Below are 27619 nucleotides of genomic sequence, written 5' to 3'. Positions count from 1 at the left end.
GACAGAGGACAGACTGCTCAGCCCAGCAGGCCACACTCGGGGAGGTATTCATTCTCTGCTCAGCCTTTATTTCCCTCTGCCTAACTTCAGGCTCTCAGTCCCTGTCTCCATTTTTAACCCCACTGGCACAGGAGAGCAGCTCTGCTTCTCAGCTCCTGAATTTCTGCTTTCTGCTCCTCCTCCTTCCCCGTCTGTTGTTTTCCTGCCAGACAAACCCTCGCTCGCAATAAATGTCCTTCCTAAAAATAGCTGAAAATGCATTTAACTCTGCCTGAGCCGTGGAGACACGCACAGGGCCGTGCAGGGAGGGTGGTTTGGGGAGCAAAACTCTATTTCCTCCCCCAAATTATTCAGTCAACAGGCAGAAGGCCAGTAATTATATTTCAGATACGATTTATTATTTGGAACTTCGCTGCCTATTTGCCCAAAGCTGCCCTGAGGATTTAATTGGACTGAGCTGGCTTGTTACAGCTGAATTACTTATGCTTGAACTGATATACTCTTTACTGATTTATTCATAGAGCAAGTCCATGAAAAAGGAGGAACAAAAACATTATTAATTTAAACTCATTAAACAGAATTGCAATCTCAAGATTTAGGGGGGGTTTGGTTTGTTTTAAACACACAATATGTCATTAGATTATTTCATTGGGCTACAATGTGCAGTGTACAATCATAAGCTAAAAACATACAAACCAATGAATTTTAAATGCTAGTGCTATTAATATTAAATATTTAAATAATATATTTAAATAAATTTTAAAAAAATAAGTCAGTATATCACGGCATTAGCTTTGTTTCTCCTTACAAGAATGCCATGGAAAACAGCTCTTTACACCCTAGAAGTAAATTTTTTCCATGTGCCAATAGAAAAATATTGGCTAAACAGCAAATATCAACCTAAAATAAATAGGAAAAAAAGGGAGATTTTGGCTGCTTGATGACCACACTCCATATGTGTGAAGACTGAATCACAGCTGCTGATTTGGCACTGACACAGGTCCATCCTCCAGGCCTTTCCCCAGGAAATTAACTTTTCAATGGGTTTATTGACACATGGGAAGACAAAAAAGCTGAAACAATCAGGCAATTGCAGTTTGCTCTGAGCTCTGCAAATAAAACCCAGCAGAAACAGAGCCCCACACTGGAATCCTCAGAACCTTGAATTACTTTAAAAGAAAGAAATCAGCCATGCAGCCTCTACATCAGGAAAATGTTCTTGTGAGGAGAAGATCTTTTCTTTGCAGAAGTGGCAGCACTTGAAATTATTTCAGGCCACTGAGATTCTTCTGCTGAAGCAGAGAGGAACAATGCCCTGATGTGAGAGGCCAGAACCCTCTGCAGCTCCTCTGGAGGGCTCCATCCCCACTGAATTCCAGGGATCCAACCATCCCCGTGTGCTCCAGAGCTTCACTTGAAGCCACCTGGGGACACCAGCCTGCATTATAAGGTACCTCAAGGAGTCATGTCAGGATTTTTTTTTTGGTAGACTTCCAGAAAAAGCTCAAAGAACACCCCAAGTGCAGCTCCAGGGAGAAAAAGGAGGAGACAGATGGGATGAAGGAGCTACCAAAGAACTTCCTTCTCAGTGGCCTCATGTGTTTCTCAACCAAAATGAGCTGTTTCCCTAACCTATAGCATGGGAAATCAAAATCTCCAAATATTTATCTGAGTGCCAGGTAAACCTTTACCTGAATTATTTACCACTATTTGAATTAGTGACATTATTTCACACTGTCAGTGAGTCCTGCTGAATGAGAATACCTCTCTGCACTGCAAAACCTGCTCCTGACTTACACAAAATTCTTAAATGCTTCATTTCTACCTCAGACCCAGGCAGCCCCTCTCTCACAGAGATGCTCCTGCCATCTCTTTTTGGTAGCAACACTCTTGTAGCCATGACTGCAGTTGTCATCTAACTCCAAAAAATGCACATGTGGATTTTTAAAGCCTGACCCATTCCTCCTGGCTTGGTTTCCTGCCCTTTGGGGCTTGGCCTCATGAACTCACCTCTAACAGCAGCAGTGTCTCCTGCTCTGTCCATTCTCTGCCAGCACTTGCACCTTTACTCTACAAAAGACAGGAGGGAAAAAAAAATAGGTGAAACACAGCACTTCTTGCATAAAACCTTGGAGAAAACACTGAGGAGGGAAGGGGAAGGAGCTGTGATTTGATCCACTCCAACCTCCCCCTTCCAGCTGAGCAGCCCCTGGTCACCCCATGCAGGGGTCCATGAGATTTACCCCTCAGTGAAGGCACAGCTGGGGGTTACACACCCCAAATTCCTGAGCTAAAGCAAAGGGATCTGCACCCTCCTCTCCCAGTGATCCGTGCCTGCACACACAGCAGACAGGGTTTTCCTGAACAATAAACCCCCTCTGAGCACTGGAGGCAGAGTGGGCTGCTCCAAAATAAGTTAATTTATCTGCAAGTTCATCAGTAACTCAGTAGAGAACTAACAACTCTCTACAGGGGGATGAGCTGTGTGAGAAGGCAGGAGGATTCCAGCAGGATCATCTGCTCCAAGGGCTGCTGCTCCCAAATCTAGACCTCGTGGTGAACTGCTCAGATTGCACAAAAATTCCAAATTCATGGTAAAACTTCCCCTGACAGCTGGGGACCTGCTCCCAGGGAACATCAGCACCACTGGATGGCTCCGTGCTAGACTGAGAGGAAGAGGCTATTTAGGATAATAAATGTTATCTCCAGATGCATTTCAAACAGCTCATTAACCCCCACAGAACATTAATCAATGTGAGTCACCCAACTGCTGCTCTCCACACCCAAAAGCCCCAGCACACAGAAACCAAACAGGGCAATCTGCCAACAAACCTGCTCCAGTTCACAGCTCCTGTAAACAGAGCCAGAGCCCAGAACCAGCAACAGATTTATCCATTTGGAGAGTATTTATACCTTCCCTAATAAGTGAATAAGTCAATCTATGAAATGCAAGATGAAACCAGCCTTATAAAAATACCTCTGGAACTGGTTTGGGTTTGTGAGGTTTTTAAAGGATGGTCTGAAGTGGCAAATAGTGTTTAAATAGTTATTTTTTAGGTTTAAACAATGACCTCTGAGGACAATGAACCAATGACATGGAATTAGCCTGATGCCACCCACGAGGGGCACTACCCAGTTCCCACTGGGGGCTGTGCTGAGGTACCATGGCATTCCCACAGCACCTCCAGGGACACATAGGGAGCAGGGAAAAGCAGGAGGCTGTGCAATCACCACAGCACTGCAATGGTGTCTCCATTCATTGCTCTGTAACACTCTGCAGTGACAGTGCCCAAAGGTGCCCTGCAGCTGCCCAGGACACCCAAACCAGTGGGAATGGGGTCCCTGTTTGTCAGCCTGGAAAGCAGGAGAGGCAGAGATCCTGCTGGAAGCTCTCTGTGTCCTAAATCCTTGGATCATTTCCTGAAGCTGAACCATTCCAGCAGGACAAGCAGGAACAAAGTGAGTTTGGCATCTGAGGGCTGACAGTGTGGACTGCTCTGGGAAGCTGCCCATGTCTTTATTCCCATAAAATCAGAATTCCAGCACAACCTCCCACTGCAGTGTCCTGCACAGGGGTGGAAGACATCTAAACCAGGAGTGGAGGAGCAACACAAGTCACCTCAGTGCCACAAAGTGGGGGACACCTGAGGAATAACAAAGCTCACTGGGAGCTGGAGGGAGAATCCCTGGACACTTGCCTTGGCCAGAGTCTTTTTGGAGTAGATGTCTGTGCGAAGACCAAAGTTCTGCAGGTCAGTTGGCTTCTCCTTGTTCTTCTCAGGGAAGCTCAGCATTTGCTGGGCAGCTGGAATCTGGGAACAAACACAAACTGAAAGTTATTCAAGGTTTTCAGACCAACACTCAACAGAACATGGACTGAACAGAGAAGCTGAACAAGCCCAAGACACTAAAACAAACGTGAGAGCAACGTGTGAGTGGTTCTGCACAGAACTGCTCCAGATGCTGGGCCCAGCTGCCCATCCATGGGGACATTTCCCCCCAGCTGCCCAGCTAGGGGGGACACTTGCCCAGCCAGGGAGGACATTTCCCCCCAGCTGCCCAGCCGGGGGGACACTTGCCTAGCCATGGGGACACTTGCCCAGCCATGGGGACACTTGCCCAGCCAGGGGGGACATTTCCCCCCAGCTGCCCAGCTAGGGGGACACTTGCCCAGCCAGGGGGACACTTGCCCAGCCTGGGGGGACACTTGCCCAGCCAGGGGGGACACTTGCCCAGCCAGGGGGGACACTTGCCCAGCCAGGGGGACACTTGTCCAGCCAGGGGGACACTTGCCAGCTGGACACCAGGCCCAGGCCGGGCAGGGGCAGGCCCCTCCTGGCCCAGGGCTCACCTGGGGCGTGCGGATGTGCAGGGGCATCAGCCCCGAGGGGGTGTCGGCCAGCACGTTGAAGTGGGGGGTCGGGGGGGGCCCCATGGCCATGGGGCGGCTCTCGGGATCCACCTGGTAGTTGATGAGCCCCCACTGCTCCAGGAAGGCATGGACCCTGCAAGAAACAGCACAAATCCAGCCTTTGCCACCACAGCTTTGCTTGTGCTTCGTGTGGGAGGGCACAAACAGAGCTGGTGTTTCTGGATCAAATCCAGAGCCAGGAGCTCCTCTAGTCCTTCATTAATCCCAAACAGCAAAACAAATCCCAGAGCAGGAGCTGTGTGCACACCTGAGGACATTGCAGTGTGATGGATTAACCAAAGCCTGACTCTGTCCAGTTCTGGGCCCCAAAGACCCTGAGGGGCTGGAGCATGTCCAGGGAAGGGAACAGAGCTGGGATGGGGCTGGAGAATTCCTGAGGGAGCTGGGAAGAGGCTCAGCAGGGAGAAAAGGGGGATCTGGGGGGACCTGGTGGCTCTGCACAGCTCCTGCCAGGAGGGGACAGCCGGGGGGTCGGGCTCTGCTCCAGGGAACAGGGACAGGAGGAGAGGGAATGGCCCCAGGCTGGGCCTGGGGAGGTCAGGGAGGACACCAGAAGGAATTTCTCCATGGAAAGGGTGGTTGGGCCTTGCCGAGGTTCCCAGGGAGGTGACCAAGGAAGGCCTGGATGTGGCACTCAGTGCTGTGCTGGGGATGAGACACGGGCTGGGCTCGATTTTTAGAGGGCTTTTCCACCATCAGCTAATTCCACCATGCTGCTGATGCCCGAAATGGCCAGGAGCTCCAGGCTGGCACCTCATGACGGCGCAGACGTCCCCGGTGAGGTTCCTCCTGCAGGCTGTGCTGGTCAGGTACTCCTGCGGGTTCAGCCGGTACGTGTCGATCATGAAGTTCCTGTAGGCCAGGTATCTGCAACACAACAGCCACCAGCTGAGTCCCTCAGCTCAAAGCATCATTTCAGCACCCAACCCCCAAACACCGACCAGGAAACACCCACAGATCTTTTATCGGTGCAATTCCAGAACCAGCACCAACACCTAGAGGTAAGTTGTTGGAACTCAAAATGTCCCTCAGACATTTTTAGAGGTTCCAGGCCTTGGTCAGAAGCATTTTAGACCCTGGCAGGCAGCTGCAAACAGCTGTGATTTTGAGTTTGAGCCAACTTTGGAGGTGGAACAAGCAGTCACAAAGGGTTAGATGGGATAGTAAAAGTAGTTACAAAACAGAGGGGAAATTTTTTAGTATTGCACAGGGGGGTTTTAACACCTGTCCAGGGGGTTTTACTTTGTACATGGGGGTCAGAAGTTCTAAGATGGAGGAAAGTGGGCTGATCCTGTTCTTCCTCCTTCTTCTTCCTTGCCTCCATGTTCTTGGTGATGTTGGCACTCACAGATTGGTTTAGAGTAGAAAAGCACTTTGTAATATAGGTAGTAGGTATTGGGGGAAAACTATAAACATGTAACACGTAATATATCATATAAAAGATAGCAGCAGCCCTGGGTGGGGAGAGAGAAGAAGAAGACACAGACAGAGAGGATGTCAGGGTGTGTGTGTGCCTCTGCCTGAGCTGTGAGCAAACCACAGCAGCTCAAGGAGAAAATCTTTTAGGTAACTCACAATAAACTGCCTTGAGACCGAACAGCAAGAGCCTGCGCAGTTTTTCTTTGGAAGCACGGCTTGGAGGAGAAATTTCACCACCACATGGGACCCCAGAGCAAGCCTGGGGTTCCCACAGTAAGTGGAATTCACACCCTTCCAGACTGTTTCACTCTGGCTTTTCTCCTGTGTTTGGATTAGCAGCACATGGAAACATGTTTAAATTATCACACAATTATCTGTTGTAACTTGGTCACCGATCAAATGTTCCCACAATAGAACAGAAGCTGCAGGATGAAAATAACAGTGTCTGGTCTTCACACAGGAACAGGATAAATAATCCTTGTGCACCCCTGCGTGAAGGAAAAAAGCTGCACAGAAAAGGAGAAGTGGATGGAACACTGCTGTGGCTGCATGTGGAGTTTTTAATGGATGAGAGGCTGGAGAACAGCAACATGGAGAAGAAAAGATCTTTGAAAAGCAGAGGACAAGAGCCCAGAGCCAGCACAGCTGGGAACAGCTGGAGCAGAAACAATCCCTGAGAGATTCCCCCATTTCAGGAAGTTTCTGGAATGTACTGATGCTTCCTAATACAAATTATCCTGAAGAGAATAACCATAAAATTATTGATAGTCCTGCTCCTTAGAGGGAACAAACCCAATCTGCCACAGACAGGATGGCAGCATCCAGGCTGGATGGGGCTTGGAGCAACCTGGACAATGGAAGGTGTCCCTGCCCATGGCAGGTGGGTGGAGTGAGGTGGGCTTTGTGGTCCTTTTGTACCCAAATTATTGCAGCACTCTGTCTAGTAAGTACCCAATGCAAAGCTGTGTGTAAAACAGTGGTTTTAAAGCAGATTTCTGCCTTTGGAAATTTCCAGGGGGGAATGTTTCACATACAGCGTGAAGCAGCTGGGAACCAAAAATATAAATCATGCAGGCAAGGCCTGAGCAGGCAGATGCTGCAAGCACATGTCCCTGCCAAAATCCCACATCTTCCTCCTGACCAGATCATATGTGCAACTGGCTGGAAGAAAATTGCTGGAGTAGGTGTTTGGCTCTGTGTGGGATGCTGGGGAGGCAAGAAACAAAAAGGAGCTTCTTCCACAGAGGAACACTGAGAACATCTCTGAATGCTCCAGGGGAGGAGGGGAAGAACCTGCCCAGGAACAGGTCCTGGCTGCAGGAATTAGTATTTATTAGCAAAGGTCACAGCACGAGGTGGAGAGAGAAGCCCAAGGCAGAAACATCCCCAGGTTGATTCTGAAGGGAGATGGCTTTGAGCCATGACACGACCCATCAGCCCAGCCCTGTCAGCAGTGGGAAGTCAAGCAGGATTTAGCTGAATCCCTTTGCAGCCAGGGCCCACCCCAGGCACTGCTGTCACAAGGATGAACCTGTGTGAGCTCCTCCAGCACGGCGCTTTGGCCTGAACGTTCAGCTGAAGGCCACTCAGCTCCATTCAAAGGGATGTTCCCCTTTTATCTCAAAAGAAAACAGAGCCAGGACCACGTGCTGCTCCTAGAACCCCGAAAAGGCACCACAAGGAGATCTCCAGGATGACAGGAGGACTGGCAGGAGTCCCCAGGCTGCTTCCATGGCAGGCAGTGACCAGGGAGGAGCAGCAGGAGCACTGAGCTGTGATGCCAGCTGCAGAAGGGCACCCGGGCCTGCAGTGACAACCACAGGGACCAGAGATGCAGGAGGGAAACTTTCCTCCCACATTGCAGCTGTCTGCTGCCTCTCACTCTGAGAAACCCCCACTTTACAATCTCCTGGGCAGAAAACCTGCTGGAACAGAGTCAGTGGTGGATGAGCTGTGGAGCAAACCCATTTTGCAATGGCAGGGAGTGGAACAAGAGGATCTCTGCAGTCCCTGGCTCCCAGGCTGTGCTGGGCTCTGGGATCCAGCTGTGGTCACTCTGCACTCACACATGCAGAGCAGCTGTGAGGACAGACCAAGGACTGGCAATCCCTGGAGGTGCCAGGAGCCAAGCTCCTGCTCAAACCATGAATTGTCACCAGGTTTCTTAGGGCTTTGTCCAGGCAGGCCTGAAAGACTCCAAGGAGAAGCAATCCCAATTTCCCAAGCCCCCATCTCAGTGCCTCGTCTTGTTCAGAGCCCAAAACTGCCCTTTCCTCCAGCCAGAACCTGCTGCTCCATCCCAGCCTGAGCTGTTTCTGCCCTGTCACAAACCCAGGCACAGCCTGGCTGCACCCCAGGGACCTCCTGGGGCAGGGGACAAGCATCTCCAGGGCCCCAGAAAAAAGGACAGTCCCTAATTTCTGTTTCTTTACCAGACCCAAAGCATCACAGACCAACAGCCACACCTGAGGTGGGATGTGGGAATCCAGGGCTTCCCTCTGGCTGCCCTGGGACCCTGGCAGGGGTCAGGAACCCCCTGGACAGAGCTCCCAGAGACACTGACTGTGATCGCTGTCCATGGAAAAGAGTTTTCAATCTTACGCTCTGAGCGTTTGATACAAGTAATAATTAAGTGTGGCACAGGTGCAAAAGTCTAATTTGAAGTTTCTAGATGAGGGGTCCAAAGGGGACAAGCTGGAGGAAATTGGGTGTGCCTTGTCCTTTTTCTCCTTCTTCATGCCCTCCATGTCTCACTGTGGTGTTGGCATTTTTCTGTTGGTTCAGGCTGGGGACACACTGTCCAACGTAGGTGACAGATCTTGGCACGTTCTTGTAAATGCAGCCCAGGGAGTTTCTGGTATTTAATGTTTGTCACATCCCCCTGAGGGCAGAGCCCCACACGCTGCCCTGCAGGACAGAGCTGGGCAGGGCAGCAGAACATGTGAGAGATCAACAGAATAAACAACCTGGAAACAGCACAGACCAATTATGGCTTCTGCTTTGGCAGCAGGGCTGACAGAGACTTTCTACAATCTGGGAATCATCAATAGCTCAGATTCTGACAGTGAGAGATCCAGCACAAGGACAACCTCTGCAGGAATTCTCCTCTCCAGGCTGGGAGAGCTGGGAATGTTCCCCTGGAGAGGAGAAGCTCCAGGGAGAGCTCAGAGCCCCTGGCAGGGCCTGAATGGGCTCCAGGAGAGCTGGAGAGGGACTGGGGACAAGGGATGGAGGGACAGGACACAGGGAATGGCTCCCAGTGCCAGAGGGCAGGGATGGATGGGAGACTGGGAATTGGGAATTCCTGGCTGGGATGGAATTCCCAGAGCAGCTGTGGCTGCCCCTGGATCCCTGGCAGTGCCCAAGGCCACGTTGAAGCAGCCTGGGACAGTGGAAGGTGTCCCAGCCATGGCAGGGGTGGCACTGGCTGTTTTTTAAGGTCCCTTCCAGCCCAAACCATTCCAGGATTCCAAGGAATACTGTGTATGAGCAATGAAGGGCCCAGATGACATCAGGACAATGAGGAGACAACTCAGACACTTCCTATAGTACTTGATTTTAAAAAACTCCTTATAAAATCCTCAAAAGCTGCTTTGGAACCAAGCCAAGATTTGACAGCAGGACCAAGTGACCCCAACCGGGCCAGTCCCACTGCCCACACTGACCAGCACACACTGGTGTCCAAACCCAGGATTTTTTGATGTGAAATCTCAGGGTTTAGGCTCATTTTAAGAGAAACAAGCATATTGCTTAAAACCCTTTGACTATATTTGCTTTATCCGTGGCCCTTTCAAGATCACTCTGAATAACCAAACTCAGAACAGAAAATTCACTCCACAGCCTGAGACAGGATCTACAACACACAGAAATACAGAAATGGAGCATGGCATGAGGAGAGAGGGAGGAAGAGGGAGGACTGTTCCACTTTTACCCTTTCATGACATTTTAACATGACTTTGGGAGTTGATCACATCTTGTAGCACACAGAGTTGAATAATTTGTTCTAGTATTACTTGGGAGAAAGTAGTTTTATTTTCCCTGAATAACCATTGGTAAATACCACTTTGGTGTTGAAACTTTTACCTTTACCACAACAATGTACAAACTTTGCCAGTGGCTCTGTCCCCCTTTCAGGCCCTGCAGGAAGTACCAGCCTCACACGCACCCAGCTGTGTCCACAGGATTTATGGAATGGGAAGCTCCTTTATTCTGTTACACTGTCACTGCCCATTTCCCAGGTTTTACTCACATTTCTGGAGTCTTGGACTTGTTTTTCCCATTGAAGAATTCTGGAAGTGCACGACGTTCAATCACGTGGATGCTGCAACAAAAGCAGTTCAGGCATCAGATCCTGAGACAGCCCTGACTCCAAGGAGACTTCCCAGCTGCAACAAATGTCCTCCCTCTGGAATCAGTGGCTTCTCCTCCAAGTCAAAATTAAAAGGCTTTCAGTAGTAGAGATAAACACAGAATGGTCAGACAATGAGTAGAGAAGTAAAAGAGAGAAAGGAATTAAGGTGGGAATTACAGGGAAATCAATGTAAGCAAAACCAGCTGAGGAGGCAGAGTGAAGATCTCTGCTGCTTGAAATTCTCTTCCTCATTCCCAACCCCTGAGAAGGGCCAGAAAAATTTCAGCACAAATCACAGGAACCAGACCTAAACAAGAATCACTTCCTTCAGCTCCCAGGCTGATGGGTGAGAAAACAAAACTAAATGAAGCCTGCCTGTGGAATCCTCTGAATCCTTCCCCCTCAGGGGAATCCCCAGGGCTGTTGTGGAATCCTCTGAATCCTTCCCCTTCAGAGGAATCGCCAGGGCTGTTGTGGAATCTTGAATCCTTCCCTCTCAGGGGAATCCCCAGAGCCTTGCCTTGGAAGAATTTACCATAGATTTTTCCCAACCTAGGCTGAAGGAGAAGACTTCCCCATGGAGTCTTGCACAATACCACAAACCACTCCAGCTCCTTCCCTGAAATCTCCCAAATTCTGGTGGTTTCTCCCTTTCCCTGTTCCCTCGTTGGCTGTGGTATTCCTGGTGGCTGGCCCTGTCTTCCCTGCAGCCCAGTGCCCTTTGTGCCAGCCCCATGCCCTCCCATGCTTAACCTGGTGCCCACCACACATCTGGTCCTCTGTCCCTGATTTCCCCTGGGTGTGCTGAAACAAACCTGGCTGGAAGTGACCCTACAAAAGCCCTCCTGCCTCTCCTGTGAGCGTGCTGTGTGTGCAAGCCAGGCAGCCCTTCCTCAGGAGATGCTCCAAGGGGAAGAAGCCACAGGCAGCAGCAGCAGCCAGTGTGGCACGTGAGCCCCTGGCACCCCTGGCAGCCCTGGCAGCCCAGCCCTCACCAGTTGTAGTCGAACCAGGAGGCATAGCTGGGGATGATGATGTGGTTGGTCTGCTCGGTGACGTTGTCCTCCCCCGCGTCCACAGAGCGGCTCTGGTCGCCCTTGTTGGGGTCCTCGTCCTCCTGGGGGGACACGCAGCAGGGTGAGGGCAGGACAGGAGCTCCCCAAGGCCACCTCCTGGGACACCCCCAGAGCAGGGACAGCTCTGGGCCCTCTGCACCCAAGCCTCCTGTGAACGGCTGCTCTCCTGCAACTCAAGTTCCAAGTCCTGACCCCAAGTGATGGTGAGGAGGGCACAGAGGAGGCAGCGAAACGGGGTCAGGATATGTCAAGAACTGCACAAAACGCCTCAGGTGTTGTTTGAGCAACGTTAAAAACAGCCAAGTCCCACAGGCACACCCTGAGGAGTCACTGGTGTCAATAATGGATCTGTATCTGTGATCAGGTCTTTATCTGAGCTCCCCCAAAGACAACAAGGTACCACTCTGAGCACGTTCAGTGAGCTGACATCTGTTAAAAATAGTGCCTGGCGTGCCACAAATGCAATTCAATACAGAAACTACCCTGCAGCTCTATTGAAATGATCAGGAAGCCAAAGCAGGGTTTAGATTTAGTCTTAAAACCTAAAAAACAAAGCAAAACCTCTGAAAAACCTCTCATCTAAAGAATGTTTCTTGGAAAACACTTGGCATCTGTCCCCTCATTCTCCTTTTTAATACACTAGATTTAAAAATATCAAGTCATGCCACAGAATCTGGAGAGTTTTACACTAACAAACCCTCAATCCTGTCAGTAACTGATTTAATCTTACAGATCCCTGGAAAATGAGTTCAGGTGAAGTTGCTGAAGGTGAGATTAAAATATTGACAGGACACAGGGAACAGCTTCAAAGAGAGAGAGGGCAGGGTTGGATACTGGGGAGGAAATCTTCCTGGTGAGGGGCCAGGATGGAATTCCAGAGCAGCTGGGGCTGCCCTGGGTCCCTGGCAGTGCCCAAGGCCAGGCTGGACACTTGGAGCAGCCTGGGGCAGTGGGAGGTGTCCCCGCCATGGCAGGGGTGGCACTGGGTGTTTTTTAAGGTCCCTTCCAGCCCAAACCATGTGGGATTGTACAATCTCAGTTGTTAACAAATTTAGGAAGCAGCAGGTGCTGTTACCTTTCCTCCAGTCGCCACTGTCTCCTCATCCTGCTCATCTGAAAGGTAAAAACATTGGGAATTACACCAATAAACTCATTTAAATGTCCATGAGCTCTTCCAGCAACACAAATGTTTAACTGGAAAGGACATTTCATTTCTTTTGGAAGGGAAGGGAGGGGGGAAACAAAGTGGATCCCATATAACTAAAGCAATTACACCTTTACCTATCCCAGACCAGGAAACAGGTAAGAATACAGAGAAAGGATAATTAGAATTTCTCAACACTTCAGGATGCATAATTAATTACTTCCTTTCTCAGTGTCTGGATGACTCTTGTATAATAAGACACAGAATACAAGTTTGTATTTCGTGTCAAAGCTCAGGGAACCTGTGATTTACCCTGATTCCCAGTTAAAAAAAACATCTGCTAGAAAAGAGCTTGTATGTCATGTTAAAAAAATAAAAATAACAGTAGCCTATGATGAAACAGCCTTGCAATGAAGAGCAGGTACGACGGAACTCGAATATGCATGAAATATGAATTAATTCAACCAAATAGCAGAAGTAGAGATTGCTTTTTAAATGGAGGGATTTAGAAATACTTCAAATATATTTTAAAAGATGGACTGCAAGCAGGATGTGAGGGTGAGGCTTGGGGCTGCAGGGGCTTTACCCAGGTCTGCCACGGTTCCTCCTTTCACGGGCGTGTTCTCACTGTCCTTCTTTGGGTTCACTGCAAGAACAGGAGTGATGAGAGAGCAGCAGACAGGAGTTCTGAGCCTGGCCTGCTTTCCCTGGGCTCTGTCTGCAGCTCAGGAGTTCCCAGGCAGCACAAGGGCCCGTCTGTGCCATTGCCCTGCACTGCCAGCTGCACAGAGAGCAGGACAGCCCCGCTCCTCCCCGCCTGCCCAACACACAGCAAGGCTGCAGTGCAGATCCAAACCAAGAACACCCACATGGAGAGACTCCACAATTATCTGGGGCCAGGGATGCACAAGGAATTCTTCTTCCCAGACTTATTATTGCCCACACCAACACTTCCCAGAAAAGGACTAAAAGCACTTGACACGTAGCACATTTTCCACCCATTTAACATCCTCCTTCTGGGGGCTTGGCAGGGAAATACTTTGCTCCAGAAAACTCCATTTCCCCCAGCATGAGCCCGTGAAATGAAACATCTAAGCAGATCATTGCAAATCTATTTTTAGAAGTGTCTTTTATAAATGTAGTTTTGTATTTTGAAAGGCCAAAAGGAGGTGACACTGCTGCCCTTTTGAGCTGTTACATGTCTGACCAGATAAATTTATGGGCAGAGACCACCTGCCCCATGGCCACGGAGTATTTCAAAGATTTGACAAAATGTATACACAATTTTAATGTGGTTTCATTTCTAACATTCAAAGAGCCCAAAGTGTTCTCGTATTTTACCATTTTTGGGAAGTACCACTTCTTCTATGTTGGGTACTGGGGTGGGATCCTCCATGTCCTTGGTGAGATCCTCCTGCTCATCCTCCTCCTTCTGTCCCCTCCTTTTGCCATAGAGAGCAGCTTGGCTGGAACAGAGCAGACACAGGGGCTGTGCCAGATGTTCCTGCACGATGCTCAGGTGCCAGGACAGGAGGGTGAAACCCTCCTGAAACCACTCTGGGAACAGAGGCAGAACCAGCCCCACATCTCCTCACAGACTCCAACTCAGGCTTTACACTTGGAAGGAGGAATTCACATTCATTCTTGATAAAATTCCAGTTTTGTCTTATTAGAGTACATAAACAAGCCCTGAATTTTTAGCTTTGAAGTGCTCCCCTCCACACCCACACATAATACCCCATAGTTAGTAATTAAGTTTTAATTACTAGTAAAAACTTCCTTATTACTATTTCATTAATAGCAATTAAGTTTTTCTTTGTGTAAAATACTGGTAGAATACGGAATTGCACATACTCCTCAGGAATAATCCCTCAAGCCTATCCAGAAATAATTAGAGAACCCCAGGTCACAGAGCTCTCCCCATAAACATTTCTTGAATTTCTTCTTTTCCTCATTTCTTTTCACCTCAAATTCCAGGCCTCTGGAAACCTCCAAACACTCACCCTTTCTTCCCTGTCTTTTTCCTGGACTCCACAGGAGTGGGGGGTGGAGAAGGGGAATGTTTCCTTTTCCTTGTGCTGGCTGCTGCTTTCCTGTCCCTCCTCTCAGGGCTCCGCACGGGCTGGGAGGGAGCAGAGTTCTGAGTTACTCCCAAATTCTCCCACTGCAGAGCTGGAGGCTTCATCCTTCCTTAGCCCACCCCAAAACAGGATGCCACAGCTGCTCTGGGCACCCTGTGCCAGGGCCTGCCACCCTCCCAGCCAGGAATTCCTCCCAGTCTCCCATCCATCCCTGCCCTCTGGCAGTGGGAGCCATTCCCTGTGTCCTGTCCCTCCATCCCTTGTCCCCAGTCCCTCTCCAGCTCTCCTGGAGCTCCTTCAGGCCCTGGCAAGGCTCTGAGCTCTCCCTGGATCCCTCCCTTTTCCAGCTCTTTGCATGCAGAGATAAAGGACGTTCCTGTCCCCCCAGGCTCCCCTCGGCAGAGCACCACTCACCTCCTCATTCTTCATGGAGATCCTCTGGCGAAAGCTCACGGATTTCCTGTTCTCATCCACCTCATAATCCTCCTCATTCATCCACTCATTGAACACATCCGTGTCCAGAATCCACTTGGCATGAACCTGCACGACAGGAGACACGGGGAGGTTGATGCTTTGGGAAGAAATCACTCCATGAGAGACCGCCCAAGATTAAGGACATTCCCAGAGCTTTATCAGGTCTGAATGTCTCAATCCCTCTGGTTTCACACATGCTGTGGCAGTGTCACAAGGCAGGACCACAAGGGATGAACAGGACTCAGAATTCAACCTCTGCTCCTCAAGCATTTTCAGGTCTCCTGAAGCGTGAGGTCAGTTCTGAGAGCTGGGACAGCAGCTCTGGGTTACCAGTGTTCTTTGGATGCTGAAAATTGCCATCAAAACCTCCTAAATACACACATCCCCTTGGCAGGTGTGCCACAAACACCAAAACGTGAGGAAGAGTTGGTCATTCCCTGGAGGGACAAAACCAACTGTCAGGGTTATAACATCCACCTTTAGATAATTTGGTTCACACGGCTGAAAAACCTTCTGGTGCTTTAGGGTCATTTATACAATCTATTACTGATTTATTAATACTTCACACAATTCTCTCTGACCATTCTTAGGAAGGTTTATACCCCAAAATCCTATTTTCCAGTGGGTTACAGACTCACCTCCAAGGACTGAGCTAGACTCACCTTCCAGGGCTTCTCAGGGATCGGGGCGTCCTCAATTTCTGCATCGATTTCGTTGGCGTGGACCCAGGTGTCGTAGCTGGGGAGGGGTCAGAGAGAGCAGCTCAGCCACCAGGAACACCAGCAATGGTTTTCCAGCAGCTCTGGCACGTGCAGATCTCACTGCTGGCACGGCAGGGCTTCCCACGGGGAACAATCCTGCTCTGTGCCACAGGAACTGGGCACAGGGAGGGTCCTGGGGCATCTAATGCACATCAGGATGTAAAAATCCTCCCAGTGAACCAGCTCCAAGTGCAAGTGTGGAGAGATTCAGGGGGCAAAGGCAGCTCTGAGTCACCCAACCAAACCCTGCCCTAATTCACTTCTTTCTGTTCTTGTGACTTCAAAGCAAGAGCTACTGGATTCCTGGAAGGGAGGAAGTTGCACTCCGTCCTAGAATCCATTCATTATTTATATTCACTCTTCCACATGATTCCCTCAAAAGTCTATTTATTAACAAACTGCACTGAGCGACAGCAAAGCCAAAGTCCTTTGTAAGCAACAGCAGGTGCTGAGGACCAGGGAGGAGTCAGGTGCAAGGAGAGATGTGCACAAAGCATTCCTGGCTTTATACTGTTTTGTGTGTACCTGGTTTAAAAACACCAATAAAAGCTTGACTACTGACAGAAATAAAAAAATATTTAAAGGCTCTTCATCTGTATGAATAGAAAACTTCAGTCTAATTACTGTTTGCTCTCCTCCATTGAAAGCCCCATGTGAAATAGAGTGCCTAGTAATTTGGTGTGTGAACAGATTTTAGTGGCCTGAAAAACTTAATTAAACAGAAGTCAATACTGGCTTATCAATGTTTTGATCTTCCATAGCCTGGGCTCAGAAACCAGTTATTGCAAATACAGTGAATTCCTATCAGCATATACACTGAATTTTAACATGTTCCAAGAGCACAGGGCAGGTTTCTCAAAGGGGTGCTTTAACAGTCACTTGCACCTGACTGAAGACAACCCTTGGAGTGAAATCTCCTTGGCAGAGTTCAGCCAGGTGACTGGAAGTTCTCCCTTTAAAGTTTAAGGAAAGACTCATTCCAGCTTTAAAATCTGCTTCAATTTCCAGCCAGTGCCTTATGGCTCTGCAGAACTCCTTTTCCAGCCTCACCCACCTGCCAGTGCCACAAATGGATGTGGATATTGCAGTTTTAAATCATTGGTTAATTCTTTTCGAGCTTAGCACACTGGGATCAAGACTTTTTCATCAACAAACAGTTAAGACTCAGGGTTTGCTTTCCCCCCAGTTTTTGGGTTTTTTTTACCTGTCTGGAAAAAAGCCCCAATGTACCAGCACCTGCTTGTCCTTTTTCATCACAGGTCTCAACCACTCATCTGCAAAGGGAATGAGATCCAGGTCAGATGTGGAGGGAAAAGCACAACAATTCTCTTTTCCAGAGAGTCAGAGGGATCCAGGGGCAGCCACAGCTGCTCTGGGAATTCCATCCCCGGGCCTGCCCACCCTCCCAGCCAGGAATTCCTTCCCAATATCCCACCCATCCCTGCAGTTCTCAAGTACCAATCCCTGCACCCCAAATCCCCAAAGCAGAGCCCAGAGAAGCATTACAGGAGAAACCCCAAGGATGTGAACCTGTCTCTCTAATCCCTGCTGGAATTTTGGGCTGCTCCCCACAGTGTGACCTGGGGCTCAGAGCCTGGGACACACACAGGGCTGAGCTGCTGCTGCCAGAGGTACAAACCATCCCTGATCCCTGCAAACTGCAGGGAGCACTTCCATCTAGTGGCCAGCACAGGCCAGGGAATGTGGAAAAGGGATTTATTTTTGTCTGTCTCAAGCAACTTGGGCTTGAGGACAATGACCCACCAGGTAATTGAATTTATTTAAGATGAAAAAGGGAAGAAATGTTTTTTGCTATTTGCCAAAAGAGGCAGCTGTGAATTTGCTTTTTTAGATCTTGCACTTCATGCAGGCAGAATGAACTTTAACACAGTCAAGCCTCATGGAGGAGCTCTCCTTGCCACCCACACACCAGCATTCCCTGCAGGATTCCGGGAGAGCCAGGAACTCGGAATCAGGGAGTTGCTGAGGCTGGAAAAGCCCTCCAAGATCAGAGTGCAGCCATTCCTCAGCACTGTCCCGTGTCCCACATCCACAGAGCTCTGAAATCCCTCCAGGCACTGGACTCCACCCCTGCCCTAGGCTGGAGGAGCTTCCCCAGTATCCAGCCTAAACCTCCCCACACACATTATCCACACTGCAGCAAGTGTTCCTCAGCAGCAGGCTGGCAACAGTCCTGGTGAACACTTCCACAACTTCTCATGGCATTAATTACAAAACTATTCCCACTTAAAAAGTGCCACAGAACGTTACCATCATCCATTGAGGTAGGACTTGGATACACGTGGTGGGTAGCCTTGGATTTCTCTTCAGTGACTGTTCCCTGTGGGAAACACGGGAGAAGGGGAGAAACTGCATGAGAAACCCTCAGCACATCACCCCAAAAGGCAGCTGGTGTTCAAAACTTACATCCCATAAACACGTAAGAGATTGATTTAACAGCACAACGAGCTGCAGAGCCCACCCTTGGATGGCAGCAGCAGGAATTGGAATGGTGCTGTGGGAGTGGGATGTGGGATGCTCTGGGGTCAGGGGCTGAAGGACAAGAGTTCCCACAACTCAGCAAAGGGACAGGGGCAGCTCTGAGCAGCAGCAAAGGAGGGAGCTGGGAAACAACAGAAGTTGGAGCAGGGAGAACTTGGGATACAAGTACCGAGATGAGGTAGTGAGGAAATGACAGCAAGGGGTTAAAAAATGAAAATAACCACCACAGTGAGGAAGCAAAGTTAGTGACAAGATGAGAATTCAGAGGCAGAGCAAAGGAAAGCCCAAAAAGCAGAATTAGGGACAATTTCTGTTTTCATCTCCTCACATCCTCGTAGAGACAAAGCTGCTTTAAAAATCCCTTAAATCACTCATGGATACAGCGTGGAGCTCACTACAGACTTCCTTTATGAAAGGAAAATTGACTCATTCACTCTAATTTAAGCAATAACACCCATCCTGAATCAGCCAAATCATTAAGAGCAACTTGTGAAAATCTGCCCAACTGAGGCTGAGACAATGGTTCATAATCACAACACAGGAAATACATTAAATCTGGAAAAGAAACTCTTTGGCTACAGCTGTGAATTGTCCTGACACAAAAGCCATCAGACCATCCAGAGGTCACATTCCAGGTTATTTCTCTCCAGACAAGTGAGAAGACTGTTTATGTTTTTAAGGATGAAGCCATTAATCTTGCTCAAGTCATCCTTGAGCACCTGGAATTACGAGGGCAAGGCTCCCTGAGGCTGCCTGGGCTCTGCTCAGCACCAGCAATCAAAGAGTGAAATAAAGCAGAAACCAACGAGCACTCGAGGAGCGAAGCTTCCTTCTGCTGTCCCACACATCTGGAACAGCTGCCTCACTCCCTGCTTCAGAGCCAGGTTTGGCCAAATCTGTACTGACAATAAATCAGCTGGGGCTGCCCCCAGCTCAGCCAGAGCCATCTGGCAGCAGGTCCAGGTGTGCTTTTAGAGCACAGCCAGCCTTCAGCCTCCAGGGGAGGAGAAAAACCATTCCAGAGGGGAGCTGCTGCTGCTGCCTGTGTCCTCAGAGCCTCCAGGCTAAGGCAGAGCAGCCCAGGGTACAGCTGTGCTGTGACACTCACCTGGTGACGTTTGACAATGTCCTTCAGCTTGTTGGCCAGCTTCAGCTCCATGTCAGGGATGAGGTAGATGGTTGGTCTGCTCAGACAGTTGTTCTGTGAGAGAACAGCAAGTTGAACAAGGAATTAGGAGGTGATCTGTGGCAAAAATCAGCATATTCCTATAAAAATCCCCAGTGCTGGAACTCCAACAGAACCCAGACCAGGGAGTGACCCAGGTCAGTGATCCCAGCTCCAGGAGCCCTGGGACAGGGACATTCCCTTCACACAGCTCCCCAGCAAAGCCCTGCCCAGGCTTTATTATGTACTGAAACCACTGTACGTGAACCAGGTTTTTTTTTATAATAAGAATATTGTTGCTATTTGCTGTTCTTCCTGTTTCCATTCCTAATGGACACCTGAAAGTTATGTTTTGACTGCATCATACACTGAACTTGGCTTCAGAGCTTGAAAAAAAATCATCTATTATTCACACAAAGCAGTTAAAAAATTTAACTTCAAATGAGACTCCACAGAGCTGCTTAATGGGTACAGATAATATCTTGTTTGGTAAAGTGAGAGTAAAATGGATGTTAACCTGAAAAAGGCAGTTTTAGATCCAACTGGAAGTCAGCCCTGGAATGTGTTCAGGAGCAGGCACCCAGCCCCAAGGGTGCCACCTCCCCAGGGACAGGGGGACACCTGGGATCTTTTATCTTTCCTTACAACAGGTTTTCCTCACATAAATAAATAAAATGAAAACCTCTGCATATCCACAGAGGGCCAATGGAAACATTCTGCATTTTTCAAGTGAAAAACGTGGAATTGTGACTACACTGGGTGGGAGAGGGAGGGGAGAGTCCCCCATTGCTGCAGAGGGCCGGGGTGAAGTCGTTCTGAGTGCCCAGGGCACCGTCCTTGCCTGCACCAGCGTTTTCTCAATATTCATGAACATCTCCACGTTCCGATCCATCCGGGAGGGATTCTGCAGGTCAAACCTCCTCCTGTGGAGGGAAAGGATTCACAAATTTTAACTGCACATCACCCAGCTGCCAGCAGTCCAGAACCTTCCCTGCTCCACACGAACACCGGATGGTGGCAGCCGTGCCGGGACACTCGGCACAGCCACAACTACTCCTGCTGCACTTGGCACCCTGGCCAGCAAGAAACCCACATGGACAGATGCAGCTGATCTGGGAGATGTTTAGGGAGGAAAAGGAAGGCTGACAATGTCCACCAATCCCTCAGCAGGGTCGTGCATTCCTCCACAGTCACGGGGGTAACTGAACACACAAGCACCGTGGATTCCAACAGCAGATGGGAAAACTCATGGAGGAGCTCTCGTGGCTCTCTTCCTCCTAGCTGCACCCATCCACCAGTCCTGGGAACTCAGAGAACCAGCAATTCCTCTGCCTGATGTGAGAACAAGCCACCCCAGGACACAGGCAGCTAATAATCCATGGCAGCATTTTATCACTGCCTTTACCGGAGCCTGGTGCTTGAAGTTTGTTATTTCACAGACAAATCATCACAATTACTGCAATGCCAATGGAGAGCTGTCCATCAGAAATGGGGGGAGGACACAAAACCTGAGAAATCCTCCTGGGAAGAAGCATGAGAGCCCCCACATTCCCTCTGCTGTGCCCTCCTGACCCCTAAACACGTCTGGAACTCATGGATGGGACAACCCAAATGAGGGACTGGGGTGGTGACCCCAGGGCTTGAGGAGGGACAACCCCAGCCCCAAACCAGCCCCAGCAGCGCAGGGATTGCCACGGATGGGGCTGAGCCCTCAGGATCCAGCCTGTCCCAAAGCTCCAAGCTGTGTCTCCAGGATGCAGAACACAACCTGGAGCATGGCTGCACCTCCAGGTTTGGGAACACGCTGCTGCTGGGCTCTGGAAAGGCTCCCTGGGTGTGGGGTGGTGGCAGGGTGTGAAACCCAAAGCCCTGCACAGCCAGTGCACTGGGAGGCACTGACAGGCTGCAAGCAGCACCCAGCTCACAGCAGTCCCTCACAGCCAAGGGCAGCTCCTATAAACACACCCCTGCTCCCAGCAGCAGATCCCTTTTTCCAGTCCTTAAATGTTCAGAGGTGAAGGAAAGCAAAGCTTAGCCCCAAGGCTTTTAGCCCCAGGCCCTGTGACCCCACTAAATAAAACATGACACCCCAGCTGGGTTACCACGATCTTCTCCAGAGGATTTTCAGGAGGGAGAAGCCCAGGCAGGTATTTCTGTGGAAATACCCTGAGGTCCTGGGCAGCTCTAGCAATATCCTCTGTCAGGGAGGATGGTTTCTGTCCTAAAGCACATTACCCTTCACACCGAGCACACGGCAAACAAATCAAATGTAAGATCCTGGCACATTTATTGGAATCAGTCTTTTAAAGAGGAATTTATGACTTTGTTGTGTGCTTTGGAAAGTTCACCCTGACTTGCAAAAGCAGGGCCAGACATCAAGGCTGTCAGGGCACTGTTAATAAGGTATTTTACAGCTGTAATACTGAGGATTTTTTAGTCAAGATCAAGCCCCTTCTCCAGGATTTAGTTTAGCCATGGTGTGTATCCAAAACACCCAGAATGGGACACAGATGCCAAATAAACACCTACAGACCTCTTGACACCTGTGAGACAAAGACACTCAGGGCACGACCAGAACGTTGACATTTTTTTGCTCAACACCTGCACTGTGCATCCATGGAATGCTGCATGCCCCCAGATCCCTGCCTGCTCCAGAAGCCCAGAGGAGAACATGGACACATTAATAACAGCACTGCTTCAGCTGCCCATTTGGATAAAAGGGCACTTAATTCTTCCTGTGCTCAGCTGAAGAGGCTCCCTGGGCCAGGCATGTCCAGCTCTCAGACATACCTATTGTGGCGAGGAAAGGGACTTCTCCTATAAGACAGATCAGTCACAAACAGGTTAAGCAGGAGCGACAATGCAGACCAAAAATAAAAATCAAATCAATCAGAGAGGGCAGGCAAAGAGCAGGGATTACTTGGCAGAGCCAGTGGGGAACAATTCCAGGCTGACCCTGAGTTAAGGTGCAGGATCAGCCCACATGCACACACACCAGGCACTACCACGCTAATCCTGAGCAGCAGCAAGGCAGGGACAGGGGAGGAGGCAGCTCCAGAGCCCAGCTGGGCAGCTGACTGCAAACCACACTTGCTTGGGAAAAATGTGGGGTGGTGAAATATTGAAATGTTCCTGAAGTTGGAATCATTTCATTCCTGTATCTTAAGGCAGAGAGGTAGCAAGACACTGCTGATAAACCACACTGCAAAGAGGTGCCTGTCCCAGGTGCTGGTAAGCTCAGGCAAGTCCCTGAGACTGGTTTATTCCTGATATAGCCACCTCAGACAGAGCAAAAATGAATCTAAATAATTCCTAAAAACAACCAACCGTTCTCAAACAACTTTGTTTTGCCTTTTAAATGGCTCTTGTGTGTAAAACCAACCCAGTCAATTCCAGGAATGCTGTTGCAGATTTAAATTTGTGGACAGGAACAATCTCTGCTTAATTTTATTGTTTGTTTACATTTACTGAATTTTCATCCCCACTTTTTTTTTTCCCCAGTGTTCTCAAAAATAGCAATTTCAAGGCCAGGTTGAACACTGGGGCTTGGAGCAGCCTGGAATAGTGGAAGGTGTCCCTGGAATGGCAGGGGTTGGAACTGGATGGGCTTTAGGGGCCATTCCAGTCCAAACCATTCCAGGATTTTATGATGCTGTGCTGCTGCTCCTTTGGGAAGAGGATTATAACTTAAAAACACCCAGGTTAAAGCACTCCTGAGATGTCCCAGGGCTATTTTTCATCCCAGTACCAACAGCTCCAGGGGCAGAGTTTCTTAGTGCTCACACTCCCCATTTTTGGAGCAATGGAGATCTGAGTATTTCCTAGGATCTGCAGTGCTTCATGCTTTCACAGTTATAACTAAACCAAATAATCAATACAGCAACAAAGATTTATGTCTCACAGATGCGCGACTGATTCTGGTTCATTTCCTCAGTCAGACTGCAAGAAAATAAAAAAGGAGCCTCAAACTTGTAATTAACTTCAACTACAGGCCCAAAACCTTAAACTTGCCCAACTCCTCTTTAAATTTAGAAGTGTGGGGGTGTGTCTTAAAAAAGCTACCATCAGCAAAACAGGAAAAAAGTTCCCTCTTCCCATCTCCACTGCCTTGCCTGCCCGATTCTCCAGGAAGGATTAAATTTAGGTAGTTTGCATAAGCAATTCATGTGCTTGGTTTCATGCAAAAGGTGTATAAACCACAAATAAAAACTTACCAGCCCTGTTCATTCTTATATTTGTAAGCAGCACCAAGAATGTGACATAATGTACCTCCAGCTTTGAAATCCATGAAGCACTTTGCCTGAAACCCAAAAAACAAGGAAAAACAGTGATACTGACTTTCATGCAATTATTTTAAACAAATACATATGGGTTAGCTGAGCTTTAGACATAGAACATATCAAAGGAAAAGTTAATTTTCAGATGAAACACTTCTGGAGTTTGAGGTTCTCATTTCAGAATTTTTCTGAAGATTAAATGTATTTGGATTAAGCAGAAATCCGTGTTTGAAAAAACGTGATGTATCTGAAAGCTCCAAGTCCTTCCTTGCAGAGCTGTAAAAACCCAAAGTACACTTTGAACACCCATTTCATAGTAAATTAAACCTCACACATTGCAGCTGTCAGGGAAGCAGCTTTTCATCTGTATGAGAGCATCAAAGCAGATCAGCAGGAATGAGCACCTGAAGCAGAGTTCAGATATTCCACACTCACATCCCTCCCCCAGGGAAAGCTGTGCAGATCTGCCCCAAAACACCAAAACCAGCTCATTTCTTCCCTCTCAGCTTCACCAGAGCACATCTGAGCCACCCATTCCCAAAGCAGCAATTCCACAACATTCAAACAGGAGCACGAGGAGGCTGGAAGCTCTGGAGTCCCACCAAGTCCTTTCTCTGAAAGGTTATCAAAAACCACCCTGTTTCCTGCACTGAAAGCTCAGTTTTTCTGATACATTTTAGTCTGGGATTTGCATTTTTCCTGCTCTCTCTGGTCAGGATGGTTGTGCCTGTGGTCAGAGTCCAGAGCTGCTGGAAATGGAGTCAGGTGGATGGGGCAGCTGAAGGCAGGACAGGGACAGACAGCACCAGGATCTGCTTTGGTCATGGATTATTCTGTGTTTCCCAGTAAATATAAAAAACTTGGACAAGGTACAAAGCAGAATTTGGGGAGCTGCTCAGAGCCAAGGGCTTTCTGCTGGCAGCAGAAGAGACCCCCACAAACAGCAGCACCCCTGGAGATGCACTGAGGAGTTGTCTCCTGCTGGAGGTAACCGAGATCCAAGTGCTGTAAATTAACCTGAGCAAATTTGGCCAGATTAGAGCTTTGAAGCAGCGAGAACAAACACAGGAACAACATCTTTATGATGCCACTGCAACGTTTATTGCCCACTTTTAAGATAAGACAAATTGATTTAAGGCTTGGGAGCACTCCAGTGGTTTATGCACTTGAGGAATGTGGGCAGGTTTATGGTTTGTGCTGCCACATCCAAATAAAGCTCTGCAAAGCTCTCCCTGTCCCTAAAGCTTCCCACTATCACTGAGGTATCAGGAGGGGTGGTGAGATCTTGGGGTGCTTCTAGGTGCACTCCAAAGCACCAGGAGATTCACAGAACCCCAAAATGGTTTGGGTTGGAGGGAGCTTAAGGCTCATCCAGTACTCCCCATGGTGTGGGCAGGGACACCTCCCACTGCCCCAGGGTGCTCCAATGTCCAGCCTGGCACTGGACACTGCCAGGGACAGCCACAGCTGCTCTGGGCACCTGTGCCAGGGCCTTAGCACTCTCAAAAGGAAGGATTCCTTCCAAAATTCATCTGGGAATTGTTCTGGGATTCACCCCATGAGTGAAAACCCTTCCAGTGAAGGAGTGTGCACGTCCCACCCTCATGGAGAGGTTGCAGGGACACCAGCAAAGAACAAAAAGAGGACTGCCCTGTCATGTGCACCCACCACAGGAGTTCTGCCAACAGTTTTCAAGCCAACTTCAGTTTCAATGGGCTTCAACACCTTAATTGGCTATAAATTATTCCAGCTTTGTGCACCCACCCCAAAGAACCCCAGAGGCACGACCCCCAAGGCCAGCACACATCCTGTGGCAAAGATGAGCACACACCTCCCTGCTGGTGCCACACTGACAGGTTTAGGACAATTGTCCTGGCCCACAGACCTCCCCTAAATCACCCAGCTGGGCCTTGGCATCAGGCTGGCATCCCTTCCCTCCTCCCAGACCCCTCTGTCTGCATCCCCTCCCCAGAAGCTGATCCTGTGGTGGTGGGCAGGGCACCAGGCTGCAGAGTGACAGCACAGCCCTCACAGAGCTGACATTGTTCCTGGCTACCTGTGTCCCGAGGGACTGGAGAAACATCCCAGGGCCAGCAGCTCACTGCTGCTGCAGAACGTGGCAAAGTCCTTTCTCAGCCGTGGCAACTTCACAAGTCTGGAGCTTCATCAACCAGAACACCTAATGGGAGCTTGTTTGCCCTGGAGAGTGCATTTTACTCACTCCGTTTAGGATGCACCAGTCCAGATTTGACTTTAATTACACTGAGTTTCAGCAGAAATGAAAATCTTCTCACAGCATTCCAGAAATCATTTCTAATACACAGGGAATAAGCTGTATTACACTGAAAATCTGCACTAAGGAGAGGTGTGCTACTCCAGCCCTTCCAGAGGCTGCACCAGGAGGAGCCTGGGCTGGAGCAGGGATGTCCCAGGAGCAGGACATTGAGCTGTGCCAGCAGAGTGAGAGTCCCAATACTCACAGGAAGCTTTGTGAAGGCAGGATTGGTGACATGTTTTCCAAAGGCATCTTCCTGGAATTGCAGCAGCTGCACCACCAGCCCAGCCAACGTTTTATTGGTAGGAGCATCTGCCTGAACGTACTGCAAGACAAAAAGCACACGTTTGTTGGGGACAGGGAAGCTGGGAGTGAAGGCTGGCTACCCTCCTGCACTTGCAGAGTTCCAGCATTTTGGGATCCCTGCGTGGCTGGGAAGGGCTGCAGGGGGGTTTGCACAGGAGAAGCACCAAGCCAAAACATTTCCCAAGCTTCAGGCTGAACATCCAGCACTCACCTGTGGCTGATGCCCAGCTCCTCAGGCTGGTTCCAGACAAGGATTAACCACTCAGGATGATCTCAGCTCCTAATAAAGGAACAGGCTTGTGCTGCCCCCACACTCAGAGCTTTCTGCAGTAACTCCACAGCCTCCTGCTGTAATCAACTCCTAATTAATCCTCAGAGCAGCCCTTTGATATAAATACGATGTCCTGCACAGAGGGAAAAGCTGAGCCACACAAAGGTGCCTGCGATGTTTTGGGACAGTCTCAGCAGCTCCCAAGGTTCTATAAAATTACATTTACGTGGTGAATGTAAAATCACAGCATGGAATATTAAATCCCTCCCACGGTGCTGAGTTTTTGTCACCCTAATATCCAGTATTCACTCACTGGATGTCACCTCCTCGCTGTGCCAGGTGACTTCCAAGAGAACAAACATCACTTTTCCAGGAAGAACATGGAGCAATTTGAGCTACCCCAGTCTCTCAGCTTTTCCTCTTCCCTCAAATCAGATTCTTCTAAAACCCCTTAAAAAAAAAAAAAGCTTTTGAGACCCAGAACTCTCAAAGTTTTAAAGCTGTGGTGCTAAATAACAGTCAAACCTAACTGAGCTTTGCAAAGCATCAGCTCAAAGCCAAAGACACCACAAAGACACAGTGAATGGAAACAATTATCATTTCAGTGTCTGACCACCCTGAGATGTGACTTCCCCCAGCACTTTCTCAGGAGCAGGCACATATCTGAGAAATTAAATCTTCCCAACTCAGAGGACACAAATTCCCATGGGGCTCCCCAGTGTCCTGTCCTGTGTATAAATCCTGAACTAGAAACACGAGCCTGGAAAGAAGTGAAAGCTAACATTTCAAAGCTGCATTTCAATTTGCCCTCTTCCCTCCCCCTGGAATTAATGTTTTAATTATATCAAAATCACAGAATATCCTGAGTTGGAAAGGATCCACAAAGATCACCGAGTCCAACTCCTGGCTCTGCACAGGACTTTGGACAAGGGCTGGAGGGACAGGACAAGGGGGAACAGCTTCCCACTGCCAGAGGCAGGGATGGATGGGAGATTGGGAGTTAGGAATTCCTGGCTGGAAGGGTGGGCAGGCCCTGGCACAGGGTGCCCAGAGCTGCTGTGGGTGCCCCTGGATCCCTGGCAGTG

At 49.2% G+C, this 27619-nt stretch overlaps 1 protein-coding gene across 1 annotated transcript in view; it reads right to left on the bottom strand.

Moving 5' to 3' along the window:
* SMARCC1 (SWI/SNF related BAF chromatin remodeling complex subunit C1) overlaps window positions 1-27619 on the bottom strand; it is a 64467-nt gene that overhangs the window by 31711 nt on the left and 5137 nt on the right. The window contains exons 2-19 of the mRNA XM_077790035.1: window positions 26163-26282; window positions 23620-23705; window positions 20247-20328; window positions 19349-19441; window positions 18010-18079; window positions 16943-17012; window positions 15640-15715; window positions 14918-15043; window positions 14426-14544; window positions 13764-13888; window positions 13009-13068; window positions 12354-12391; window positions 11198-11319; window positions 10101-10172; window positions 5186-5299; window positions 4352-4505; window positions 3699-3812; window positions 2011-2070 (exon numbers count right to left, since the gene is read on the bottom strand). Of these exons, the coding sequence (XP_077646161.1) occupies window positions 2011-2070; window positions 3699-3812; window positions 4352-4505; window positions 5186-5299; window positions 10101-10172; window positions 11198-11319; window positions 12354-12391; window positions 13009-13068; window positions 13764-13888; window positions 14426-14544; window positions 14918-15043; window positions 15640-15715; window positions 16943-17012; window positions 18010-18079; window positions 19349-19441; window positions 20247-20328; window positions 23620-23705; window positions 26163-26282 (1701 nt within the window). The remainder of the gene's footprint in view (window positions 1-2010; window positions 2071-3698; window positions 3813-4351; window positions 4506-5185; window positions 5300-10100; window positions 10173-11197; window positions 11320-12353; window positions 12392-13008; window positions 13069-13763; window positions 13889-14425; window positions 14545-14917; window positions 15044-15639; window positions 15716-16942; window positions 17013-18009; window positions 18080-19348; window positions 19442-20246; window positions 20329-23619; window positions 23706-26162; window positions 26283-27619) is intronic.

Source organism: Lonchura striata, chromosome 1 (genome assembly GCF_046129695.1).
Source record: "Lonchura striata isolate bLonStr1 chromosome 1, bLonStr1.mat, whole genome shotgun sequence".
Taxonomy (NCBI): Eukaryota; Metazoa; Chordata; class Aves; order Passeriformes; family Estrildidae; genus Lonchura; species Lonchura striata.
This window is presented reverse-complemented; position numbering and strand designations above follow the sequence as displayed.